At 35.8% G+C, this 13,601-nt stretch overlaps 1 protein-coding gene across 1 annotated transcript in view; it reads right to left on the reverse strand.

Annotated features, from left to right (window-relative positions):
* adgrv1 (adhesion G protein-coupled receptor V1) overlaps positions 1–13,601 on the reverse strand; it is a 198,323-nt gene that overhangs the window by 132,155 nt on the left and 52,567 nt on the right. The window contains exons 21-34 of the mRNA XM_031893453.1: positions 12,094–12,467; positions 11,334–11,510; positions 10,066–10,246; positions 9,139–9,341; positions 8,925–9,054; positions 8,203–8,283; positions 7,319–7,458; positions 6,183–6,792; positions 5,808–6,023; positions 4,541–4,756; positions 4,056–4,300; positions 3,536–3,717; positions 2,116–2,927; positions 896–1,105 (exon numbers count right to left, since the gene is read on the reverse strand). Coding sequence (XP_031749313.1) covers positions 896–1,105; positions 2,116–2,927; positions 3,536–3,717; positions 4,056–4,300; positions 4,541–4,756; positions 5,808–6,023; positions 6,183–6,792; positions 7,319–7,458; positions 8,203–8,283; positions 8,925–9,054; positions 9,139–9,341; positions 10,066–10,246; positions 11,334–11,510; positions 12,094–12,467 — 3,777 coding nt within the window. The remainder of the gene's footprint in view (positions 1–895; positions 1,106–2,115; positions 2,928–3,535; positions 3,718–4,055; positions 4,301–4,540; positions 4,757–5,807; positions 6,024–6,182; positions 6,793–7,318; positions 7,459–8,202; positions 8,284–8,924; positions 9,055–9,138; positions 9,342–10,065; positions 10,247–11,333; positions 11,511–12,093; positions 12,468–13,601) is intronic.

Raw genomic sequence — 13,601 nt, forward strand, 5'->3', positions numbered from 1 at the left:
CAGCAAAATGTTTCTGCCATAACAAAAATGTTGAAGAAAAATGCCAATAGGTTAATGTGGCTGTATAGAGAACATTTTCGGCGCATAAACAACATTTTCACAGGGCAATAACAACAACTGTTCACCGTGTATACAACACTTTTTAAAATTTGACGGCTTTATGACAAATCCATAAAATTATAAGATATAAAAGTGCATGGTTAGCAATGTCAAGTCTTAAGGAAAGGTTTGTAATGCTAAAGTAATAACTAACAAACAGAATAGTTTGACGGTCCATTTCCTATGTGCTATGCACTGTCTTTAGGGTAATTCATTGGTTAACTATGGAAACTGTTGGATTGGGATTCAGTTGCATGACAACCCCATTAAGGGAACTGAAAAAAAACCTCTCAAATAACCACTGAACTATTTATTTGTATATCACATTTAAAGATGTTTTTCCTACTTGTATGCAAGAATATTCACCTTTCTATTAAGGAACTGATATAGCCTTATACGCAGTATATTAAGAATGTAATTATAGAAGATGCATTGTTTAAAGATTACGTCACTATTGTATCCAGTACAACTCTTGAGTCTTCTAGTGACATTATCACCCGAAACCTTTTGTTGTATTTAATTGAGCCACAACCATTTCCTAAACTATGTCCGAATATTGGCTACCCAGTACAGCACAATGCTCGGCTACTGGGACCTCCTGCTTAAGAAGTACTGGTGGATGACAATCTACCTTTTTAAATACACACTGAATGAACATTTCTTACAGTGTTTTTTGTTATTTAATTGTAGATAAAGATGTTAGGAAGACAAACAAAGGAAAAAACTTTTTGCTGTGTTAAATATCAATTATATCACCTGGTACGAATGTACTCAGTCAGTTATTACAAAGACTTACCTTCATGACCAATTACTGATCTTGAGTTTGAGTGAAAACTAATCACTCCAGCAACATTATCATTAGCCAAAATGACTATTTTAACAGTATTTGAGCTAGGAAGTATCCGACTTCCCCCATCTGTTTGCGTAAGTTGAATTATTATAGTTTCGCTCTCCTCTGGGACTAAATCATCCTTTATAGTGAGTGTCACTAATTTTCTTGTTTCCCCTGTAAAGGAGGACACAGCATTATAATAAAGGTTTCATTAAAAAAAAACTTGGCCATACTGGTTTATATAGCTTGATAGAAAACCAGGTTTTCCATTACTGGGTAAAACACAATTTAAAGGTCCACCCTTCTACATACTCCATCTTTGAGCTGGAGCATAACATAAATATAACATGCAAACAAGCTACAATTAATATTCAACTGTGAAAATCTTTGATCAAACACAAGGTCAGACCACTCATCTAAGTCAGCTTTAAGGGCTTTAAAAGATATTTTGTTTGTAACACAGGCACATGTATTAGCTCAGCAGTAAGACCATCATGCATGTATTAAGCAATAATTCCACTTAATAGATCCAGCAGCTTTTTAAGGTAGGAAATATGCACACCAATCAGAATCATGTATGAAAAATACAGTAAGGGGCACATTTACTAACCCACGAACGGGCCGAATGCGTCCGTTTGCGTTTTTTTCGTAATGATCGGTATTTTGCAATTTTTTCGGAAAAATGTCGCGACTTTTTCGTTACTAATACGATTTGTGCGAAAAAACGCGAGTTTTTCGTAGCCATTCCGAAAGTTGCGCAAAATCTGGCGATTTTTCTTAGCGTTAAAACTTGCGCAAAAAGTTGAGATTTTTTCGTAGCGTTAAAACTTGCACGAAACGTTGCACCTTTTAAGTTTTAACGCTACGAAAAAGGCGCAACTTTTCGCACAAGTTTTAACGCTACGAAAAAATCGCCAGATTTTGAGCGTTTTTTCGCGCAAATCGTATTGGTAACGAAAAAGTCGCGACAATTTCCGAAAAGTCGTAAAGACGCCGAAAAAATCGCAAAAAAATACGAAAAAGTCGCAAAATGTTCGTTTTCAAATCGGAATTTTTCCAATTCGGTTCAGATTCGTGTCTTAGTAAATGTGCCCCTAAGTCTATATAAAAATTCAACAATTGTGCAATGTTTCTCTGCAAGATGTATGCCAGAACAGAGGGGGGAAAGCTGTATATTACTGTACCTTCAGAAAATATTAATACGTTGTCCTCAACAATAAAATCCTCATTTTTAGTAGCTGTTCCTCCAACTATGCCCCACTCCACAGCAACTTGTCCCAGGCTGCCTTCTCTTCGTTCTATCACCAGCTGCAAAGTTGTTTTGGGCTGCTCTTCCACTTCCAGATAGTGACCTTGCTCCAGTGCGTTAGGATTGAGACTGTAAATCACAAATACCCCAAAAGCATCTCCATTCATCTTTATAACAACAACTGATGAATTTGGCTGACCTATAGTTGGCTGATTCTTTAGGCTGGTTGAAATGTTTAGCAGTTTGACTTCAAGAAGGGAGACAATAAATCTCTCATCCAGTTCTGGGAAAGTGTCAGTAAGTATAGAGACGGTAAGATTTGCAAACTCTTGTCCTTCCAACATTGTGAACCACTGTCCTGTAACACTTTCATAATCACTTCCAGCCGTGGCCTGTGTACTAAACAGCACAGAAACACTAGTGGTGTTTTTCTTATATGTCAAGAATCTTGTCCCATTGTTGAGCAGATTTGATAGCGTTGTTAGCCAAAAGCACTGAGGAATGCCAGACGTGTTGCTAAATGAGAATGCTGCGCATACTTGGTTCTTTAGACAGTTAATGGCACATGACTGCAGAGGGTCTCCTGCTACTGAAACATTGAAAGTCTGTCTTGATGGTAAAGAAGGAATTCCTGGCAGCGGGTGCTCATAGTAGGATAACATGTCTTGACCTTGGCCAGCAGCAACAGCAATCACATCGATCTCTGAAGTGCTGTATAAGATCTGCAAACGCCCAAATCTTCCTGCACTAAAAGAAAATATGACTTGAATAACAGAGAAGAAAAAACAAAAATGGAATAATCTAAAAATGGTATCTATCTAACTTTCCATTACTTGCTACAATAATGCGATGGGCATCCTTGGGTTAAACAGATCATGCAGCTAGGGGATGTTCTTTGCCATGAAACAAAAACAAAGTAGATTTTACCTAATGTGCAAGTGGGCAAAGGTGTTCCTCAATGACTTACCCTTTAGTCCAGGCCATAATGGGGCCCATAGGGCAGGTGTAAAGAACAGGGCTGTCTTGTGTGTGCTGATACTGCGCTCTGTACCTTGCGCTGCATTTTTATGTATGAGGTGCAGTCAAACCCCAGACAGATGCTTTTTGGATGAGCATTAGGGAGTAAAAGCTTGCACTTCTGTGCCAACACACAGCAAACATTCCAATGTAGTAAAGAGGGGCAAGAGGGTGCTTTCCTCAATGCCGCTATTGAGTGCAAATCTCAGCATCTCCAAAACTGAGAACAAAGATAGGCCCTGATTGTGAATGGCACATTGCACATATTAAATGTGAACTATTGACAATTATAAGATGAATGCAAAATGTATTATGGTCCCATAATGACAGTTACAAACCTTCTCCTGACAGTGATATTTGCAAGTGAGCTTTGTTCCAGTGGCTCTTGTACTCTGTACTCCTGGCGATAAAAGCTAATTGTTCCATAAGGATTGTCATTAGCTGGTATGGTAATTTTAGCCACTCCATCCAATCCAATAGAACCTCCATTGGAGGCTCCAGTGAGCTGAACAAAAATGATCTAAAACCAAAAGTAAAATCTTCATTTTTTTTTATACAAAGAAAGCTGAAACACAGAACACCAAATCAAACACTACTTATAGTAGTAGTATAGTAGTTTTCTAAATGAAAAAGAAAAATTTTACATACATTTTCAACATGGGATAGAAAAAAAATGATAGCACAGTATAAGTAAAGCTCATGACCTTTGTACTATGAAGTTTAACTTTAACATTGGCTGCCTGGCCATACTGATTACTGTACAGTAGATATGAACAGCTAGAGATCATGTCAATAAAAAAGACAAATACACGGACTGGATTAAACACATGTTCAAACTGAAACATAGATGAATCTCACCTCATTGTCCTCAGGGATGTCATCAGCCACAATCTCTAATGATAAGATTTTAAGAGTCTCTCCAGCCATAAATGTCACATTACCCGATGCAACTTTCAAGTCAGTGGTAGCCAACTGTCCATTAATAAAGGCAGCCCACTGTACAAGAACATTTCCAAGTGTCCCAGCATTTCGAATAATGGGCAGCTTTACGCTTACTGTATTAGTGTCAGGTTCCTGTACAGTGACAGAGGTGGCCTGAAAAACTAATATAACAGACAAACCATAATATATAACAGGTAGAGACAGTAATACATCACATTTCCATATCTAAACCATAATTGGAAAAGTATTGAATGGGCAAATGATAATATTAGCAAACAAAACTGCACAAAGAGAATTAGGGGACAAAATATACAATTCCTGATCAACAGACTACAGATATACATTTCCAGAGTACCTGCACTTATTTCAAAATACATTATGTGCACACAAAAGATTGTTACCAAAAGATCCATATGGGTCATCAGAGGCTTCTATGACAATAACTGTTTCAGTTATCTCTCCTACTAAGGCTCCCCCTGTTGTTTCATTTATGAGAACAACTCTGAATGACTCTTCCACTTCCGGATTAATATCATTAATGATATATATTGGCACTGCTTTGCTTGTTTCGCCTTCAAGTAATACAACATCGGATGAAGCTACAGTGTAATCTTCACCTAATAGGTAATAAAAAAGCAATATATTTTATTTATATGTATGTATGAATGCTGTATATATTTATTCATATACTTCTATTTGTATACGTAGTGCTGTACATATTTGTAAACCAATACATTATAGTTCAGATCGGGGGAACAAACAATACAATTACTATAAAATAAACATATACAGTTACAAAGTCTCACAAGAAAACTGTTTGTTCTCCAAGAAGTGGAGTTAAGTTTTGAAGAATGTAATGGAATTCATGCTTTCCTGAGGTAGAGATGGTGGTCTGAAAAAAATGGGGGTAACTTATAAACACTGGACAAATTTGCTTCTAGACAGTAAGTCACGGCAACCAATTAGATGTGTTTTAAGTGATCCTTCTGTGACTGGCTGAAAAAAAAGTTGATCACTGACACAAGTTCAGAAGTGTAGTGAAGAGTACGTTGTCTCTTGTTAAAAGCCATGTGTTTTAACAGTGGAGGAGAAGAGTTATAGAACAGGAATTCTAGCATAAGAGTTCAAGATAAATTAAACAGAAAATGTCTGTGAAGATGCACAAGGTAGCAAGGTTGGTTGCAAGAAAGCTCAATATATATATATATAATATATATAATATATTAGTGCAGATGGGATAGTACAGTGACTGGGAGTGAAGAAGAGAAAACAGAAAAAAAATCTTAAAAAAGAGCAACAAGGAAGTAGGGAGTAGCACGAAGATACGGAGAGGGATTTACGAAATGTAGAATCAGGAGAGACAAGTAAGTGCAGCAGATGTGAAGGAAGTAAATAAGAGGACAGAAAAGAAAAGCAGAAAAAAACAACCATATGCATCTGTACATAAAACACATTAGAACATAGAAGCATATCTTCAGAATGATATTTTTTCTTAATTTTACTAAAATATTATACATCTTATAGACAGGAAAACTAGCTGAAGGACTCAAAGTTATCCTTGATAATTACATTTTGCATGCACAATAAAAACACAAAAAATATGCATTTAGCACCATGGATACAGAATGTATTAATCTTTGCTTTCCTACACCCACAATACATACTCACCAGCAATTGCTGTTATTGGCACAGCTTTAAATTTCACTGAAACATCTGCAAACATTCCTCCTATTCTGGTGACATTAACGATTGGCCCAACATAACTTTCAGCAACACGTACGTATGTGGCTGACAGCTGAAGTACTCCGAAGGCATCGTCACTGGCGTTGATCACTATCTGCGCTGTGACGTTGCTTTTAGATCCAAGACGTGGAGATTCCAAGACTGTATGAGAAAATGAGAATGACTGATATTACAAAAGTCTTTGGGATGGCTCTGATCATATAAAAAAGGATGTATTTCATTTCTGTTACAATACTCACTTTTGTGTTTAATGTAAATCTTTTACATAATTCTGGAAGTGGAAAGTTTAAACCTACCTACCTGGCTGACTTTGCTCTTTTACAATTAATGTGACATTGAATAATTCCACAAACAACCATTCGGCTCTCTCAGGATCATTATCATCCAATATTGGTAGGAGTATGTTGGCTTCACTGATGTTGACTTTAAAAGTCAGCTGTCCGGAAACAGGCAAGTAGTCTTTACCCAGTGTTGCTCTGGCTATAGTTGATGGGAGAAAACCAATTTTCTCTGTGTCCAAGATTGTTCTGTAGGTAACCATGACAGTACCCATAAGACCTTTTAATCTTTGAACAGTTAAGGTAATATTTCTATTTGCTTCTTCAACTTTGATTGGTCTGTTTTTTTCAGAAAATACAAAGAGGCCATAGGGGTCATCGTTTGCAAAAATGATTACTGAAGCATTGGTAAAATTGCCCAGGCGTCCTCTTGAAACATTAGTGAGTGAAACAGAAAATATTTTATCCAGTTCTGGAATTTCATCAGGTGACACGTAAATGGTAATGTTTGCCTTCCTCTGTCCTATGTCAAATGTGACATTGCCAGATGTAAATGCAAAGTCTTTTTCTGGATCCACATCAATTGTCCAAAACAAAAGCACTTGAGATAAGGCACCACGGTCACGCAAGACCTGTAACGTCACCGACAATGTAAACATAAACACATAAACTGTGTTATCATCTCAAAACACCAATATAGAAAAGATGCTAAGAAGTAGATATAGAATAGACTTCCTATGGTAAAGGGTGCACAATCCAAAATAAATAGGACATTTAAAATCCAACTTTATAGACGTTTTAGCATAGAGTTGTAGTGCCATTAGGGCACTCCTGAAATCATATGGACCATTAGACTCCATAGTGATATCAGCCCACTTTGTATAAAACCACACAGAATTAAAGTGAGTTTCCCAAAGGAGTCCATTGTGAAACGTGTCAACTTGGTGAAAACTTGGACCTTCCAGTTTTTGCATTATATATTTTAATGTTTTTTGCCTGCTCATAGCTTGGAAAAAAATAATGGGGGCAGAAGGGAAACAATAGTTTGTTTTGATTTTAAACATTTAAACAACCCTTTATCATTAATGACATTGATAATAATTGCCATACATACAATTTTGGAATATAATTCGCCTGACTTATTTATTATTAACTTGCCTGAAGAGTTACAGGGCTGTGTCCATTCTCAGGCTCAGTTGCATTCACTTGAAGAGATTCCTGACTGAACTCAAACACACCATGGGCATCATCAGAGTCTTCAATGGTCACAATAATATGGGATGCTATACCCAGGCTGGCTGTATAATAAAGGCCCATAAAAGAGTAGTCAGTATTTGCAAGAAGAGGGATTGGTCTGTGTACCTAAGGTAATGATACAGTGTGCAGAACAACTTTGGTTCATGGGAGATATAAATAAAACAAGCTACTGAAAGTGGATTCAAATGGTTTTTTTAGGTGTTTTTTTTTTGTCCAGCAGAGGCTTCCAAAGCCTCACTGACCTCATGGTGAAAAACCATTTACATTGCTTCTAATGAAAATGTCTTCCCTTATGTTGACAACAATGTTACAACCAGAAAAAGTTCAATATGTCATCACCCCATGAAAAATTTTAGCTAACCTCTATCCATGCAGAAATAGTATAACACTCCTTAATTTAATCAGCAACTATGTGCTGTACTGTATTACTATCTAATAAAATCATATTCTGTAAACCCAAAGCATAGGTTGCTGCTCAACTCCTTGAAGTAGATTTGTCAGGTAGGATAGTGTATTGAACTGCAAATCAAATCAAATGTATGCTATATAGTTTACAAGGAAAGTCACCCTAATAAGGGGAACCCTACAACTCTCTCATCAGAAAGAAAAGTGCTGAATACTGAGCAACTGCATATGCTACAAATGAGAACAATCCAGAAGAAGGGGAATAGGTCTCATAAGTTAAAGCTCTACTTCTAAGTAACATATCATAGAAGGCACACTTACAATTTCTGACACATATCCCAACATCAGTTAAAAGAGGCAGGACAGAATGAGGTGCTTACCCCTCTGATGGACAGCTGGGAGGAAGAATTCCATGTCCCCATCACCACTACCACTGCCATCATTCCTAAAGAGTTCAGCGACTTCAGGAAAAGACACATAGATAGATACATATACACACATATGAAATTAAGAAAAGACAGAAAACATTTAGCAGCGGTCAGAGAAGAACTAGAATGTTTTACTTGGACGTGAATAGGAAGGTATGAAAGTAAAGCACAGTGCAAACACTGCAACAATAAAACCACTTCCCGAGGGGAGTATTGTTGTAGAATTAACTGATTTATTACTGAAATAGTAAACTTGTAAACTATTGTTGTGTATACAAAGAACTGTATGTTATCCATGGGAAATGAGGAACCATCTTGCATGTTCTTTTGTTTAGGACTTGGGGTAGAATCAAGAATAATGATTTCTACACGGCAAAAAGTTATACAAAGTATAAAAAAAAGCATTATGCTCCAAAATATACCTCCTGTCTCCAAATATAATGTATTACTGGAATAGCTGCATTTCACAAATTCTTCAGCAGTTTTGCAAATTTTTTGCCAAAGCGAAATGGGACAGATTAGCTCATCCCTATTCATCATCAACATCATCATCATTTATTTATTGTTATTATTGATCCTACTATGGAGCTAACCATAACTTGCTTATCATACCGTTTGCTAACAATGGTTGCTCTTTTGAGTAATGATGTTTTGGGAAACATATATGTTCTTACCTCCCCCATCTGCATTTAGTAGTTCAACTCTAAAGGATTTGGATAACTCAGGAATGGAATTATCAGTGATGTTGACAGTGATGTATTTATATCGTTCCCCAGGCTGAAAGTCCAACAGGTCTGATGTTTCCTTATTTAAAATAAAAATCAACATGTTAAAAAGTAATGACCCATTTACATTACTGGCAACCCCTTTAAATCGTAATGTAACCACCTTATAATCTTTAGGGCTGAAGGCTGTCAAGGAGATGGTTCTATAGTCAACTCTCACACGCCCTAGGAGTCCCTGCGCACGCACTACGAGCAACTTCACTTGTCCTATTTCTTCCTTTACAGTTATTGTAAGGACAGAAGTAGCAGGAAGGGTCATTTTGTCTTCTGTTTTTGGTGGCGGGCCCAGAGAAAACTGCAGTAATCCTGTAAAATGTCCATTGCATAACTTTTGTCAGTCGTTAAAAATTGCATTTAATAGTTCCCATTTAATATTTTATTTTGATATTTGAAAATGTGTTGAATTCAATCATATGGTATTATAAATGCCCAAATAACATTAAGAAAATTCAATCAGATTAAAATTTACCATTAACTTTAAATTCATAGGGGGGAATGTAATAAAAGTCCCAAACCATTTTCATAAATAGGATAAAAAAAAAAATCATATTTTGCAATGCAATATTATTCAACAGAGAGCTAATACATTGTGAATGTTAATTGTGCAGAGTGAAATTTATAGCCTACTTAAAGGTAGAGTACTCTTCTGGTGCAAAAATTAAGGTTTTCCAGTAAGAGGTTTCTTTACATACAATGTGCACTGGTGCAAAGTCTCCAATTCATAATTTTTCTTCCAGTAGCAGAGGGGGTCACAAAATGTTTTCTAAATTTGCAAAATCTATATTAAATTTGCACAAAGTAAAATGATTGCATGATAGAATAATGTATCACACTAAGCATATTATTCCAGTAAACTATTTTTATTATATACCCCATGGTGTTGCAGATTATTGCTCTTACATCAATTTACGTTACATCAATTCTTTACACATTAATCTTTTTTTTCTGAGTGGTATTTTATAAAGCTGTATTACCAATAAGGATTTGTTCAGAACACACCAATTAGAATTCATTTTAAAATCATAATTACCATAAGGGTGATCACTTGCAACAATTTTTATATCTTCGACTCTCTTATTCGGATCTATGCTCGCTCCACTGGTAGGTGTGGAACCAATTTTTCCATCAGCAGAAAGAGCACTGACTAAAGTTACACGGAAAACCTCTGCAAGTTCAGGTATCTCATCATCTACAGCATTCAGATTTAAAACCTGCCACAAAAATGTGAAATTGTAACAAAAATCAAACTAAACAATACCAAGAAATATTATATATGTCATTTTGGGCCTAGATTATCTAAAAACAGTATTCATTTGTACACGCAAATGTAGTTATTCATAGATGTGAGAGCTAATTCATTAAGGTCATTAACAACACAAAGAGCGTAGGATGAGTTACTAATGAACATCTTGATGCTTGTGTCCATTTTAAAGCTTAATTAATAAATTAAAGGTTTTCTTTCTGACATCTCAGGTTTCACATCTGCATTGGCTTTAGAACCTCAAAGAATCTAGCCAGCAACCTTACTATTTTAATGTTTAAGGATGTTTCTTATTCTTTACTTTAAAATAAATGTACTGCATTCGACTTGGGTTATGCTATAAAAGGCACTAAGTTTGCCCAGGAGCAGAAGCCCATACCAACCAAGCAGCAAGTAATATTTACTGTTCACCTGTTTAAAGGCAAACATATTATTATTTGCTAAGGGTTACTGCTACTGGGCAAACATGGTGCATTTTATTACATATGTGGGTAACTATTCAAAAACTCAATTATTAATCTCAATAAAGTAAAGTTTGGGTTTTCCTATATATTGCAGAATCGATTTCTTAGAACAGGTATGGGATCCCTTATCCAGAAACCCGTTATCCAGAAAGTTCTGAATTACAGAAAGGCCATCTAAAATAGACTCCATAATAAGCAAATAATTAAAATTTTTAAAAAGTGATTTCCTTTTTCTCTATAATAATAAAACAGTACCTTGTACTTGATCCTAACTAAGATATAATTATTCCTTATTGGAACCAAAACAATCCTATTGGGTTTATTTAATGTTTAAATGATTTCTTAGTAGACTTAAGGTATGGAGATCCAAATCACAGAACAATCCATTATCCGGAAAACCCCAGGTCCCGAGCATTCTGGATAACAGGTCCCATACCTGTAACAGCATTGCTAAAGACTATTCGGAGCACACTTAAAGATATCTATCCATTTTGCTTTTGGCAGATTTTCATGAATAAAAAAACAATAATGAGAATGAAAAGGAAATATTTGCATAAAGAATATTATATTTACCCTTGATCTCTGGAAAGGAAGAAATGTGATATTTCCAGTGCTGCTTGCAAAATCAGCCAGAGTTTGATTAGTGCTGGGTACGTCAGTCTGTGAGATAGAGTAGAACACATGCACAGTGTCCAGCGCTCCTCTTGTACGTTCCACAACACAAGATATGGTGGATCCTTCCTCTACTGACTATAAAAATAGACAACAATATTCAGGGTCCAATAAACCACCATTTCAGTGCCTTCATTTAAAGGAAAACTATACCCTCATACAATATAGGTCTCTATAAAAATATATTGCATAAAACAGCTCATATGTAAAACCCTGCTTCATCTAAATAAACCTTTTTCATAAACATATACTTTTTTAGCAGTATGTGCCATTGGGCAAACCAAGGTACACATGCATGTTATGTTACATCAGCCAATGTATGGACAACGTTCTGCCTTTTACTCCCACACTACTTCCTGTTACATTATTTCCTGTCAGGTGATCTCTGAGGGAGCACACAGCCCATCAGAAAATGCCAATTCAAGGTTAAAGATGTAAAAGGGCAATAATTACTGATATATATTTTCCAGTTTGGTAAGATTCTATTGCTAGTCAGTAAAATGTAAAATAGAAAACAGACGGGCTCATTTGCCTATGGCAGTAATCAGCGACTGTAGAACAGTGAATGCAACAATTTGATTGGTTGCCTTGGGATACTGCACGTGGCCAGATTTGCTCAGTGTTGATAAATTACCCCCATTGTTTGACTATTAATTCACACCTGTGGAATGCAGGGTCCGGTGAAGCCAAACAAACCATTGGCATTGTCACTTTTCTGGATTCTTATGACTGCAGTTGTGTTTTCCTCAGGAATCCTCGCACCACCATACACCGATACCAGCTTTAGTATGAAAAGTTCTTCTCCCTCCTCTTCACTATCATCTCGGGCAGATATAATGAATGATTTGTGTGTTTCTCCTTGTCTGTATTCTAAATATCCAGATATTGGGTGCAGGTCACTTTTTGCTGGAGTGGCATGAAGCTCAGATATTTCTGCTCGAGACAGTCTCTGGAAATAAAGCCTCACGTCTTGAAGCATCCCAGTGTAACTTGTATTGCCATTTAGTCCTGCACCCACACGAAACGTCCCTGGGCCTGATGCAGAAAAGAGTCACAGTTCAATCCATATGAATTTGAGTACTTATGGCTACGTTTACTTTAATGCAATTGCTTTAACATGGAAAAAAGGGTGAAGAGATACAGAGCTTACAACTTTTTATTAACTTTTATTACTTTTTTAATTTCTAACAAATATATTTGTCATAAATTCACCATAAATAACTATATCCCTACTGGTGACAGTACAAAAAAAAATAGATTTAAAGAGTGGAAACTAACATTTAACTTAATTTAACTTAACTTAATTAACATTTCATTTAATTCAGCTTTTTTATTCTACACATTTTTTTCATTTATTCATCAAATTTCTTAACATTTGTAAAGAGCTTTACAAGTTTTTTTCCGCAAATCAAATGAACACATTTCACCAATTCAGGATTTTTCTGAATGCTAGCAGTCAAGAAAACTCAACTGCGTTTAATAGAGATTTTTTTTCCGTGAGCAAATTTCGAAAATTAATAAATCTAAGGGCCTGATTAATTAATTCTTGTGTTTTGCAGCAGTCCATGTAGATTGTGAAAAGTATAAATGCTTTTTCCATATCGCCACCTAGAACCTTCATAGATTTGTATTTTTTTAATTGGATTGTGAAAAAAAAATAATAAACCCCACCCCCATTCTAACTAAAATAATACATCTAAATAAATACATTTGCCCCTTGGTGTAGTTTGTAACACAGCTTTAATTTTCCCACACCAGTTGAAAGTAGTACATTTTTTACAGTACATTGTTTAAATATTGTACAGTTATAAAACCATTAATCAAAATAATGCCGGCCCACCATTTCCATATAGTGAGCCAAATTTTCTAAAAAATGATGACATGTGGTTATGAACAGTCTAGGGACCATAAAAGTTTCTTGAAAGGCCACATACCTGAATCAAAACATTGGTGCAAATTCCTTAATAACCTCTTTGTAGAAATGTTTACTGTCACCTGTTTTTCATAACCCACTACTGTCTGCAATCTCCCAACAGGACCATAACTTCCAAAGTATTAGGCCTTTTTAGATACTGTATATTAGATGAGCTATACAATTTTATAATAAACAATTGTTGTGTCATCTACCTACTAACACCCAAAATCTTGTTGCAATGTTATCCACAACAG

The sequence above is a fragment of the Xenopus tropicalis genome, chromosome 1, assembly GCF_000004195.4.
Source record: "Xenopus tropicalis strain Nigerian chromosome 1, UCB_Xtro_10.0, whole genome shotgun sequence".
Taxonomy (NCBI): domain Eukaryota; kingdom Metazoa; phylum Chordata; class Amphibia; order Anura; family Pipidae; genus Xenopus; species Xenopus tropicalis.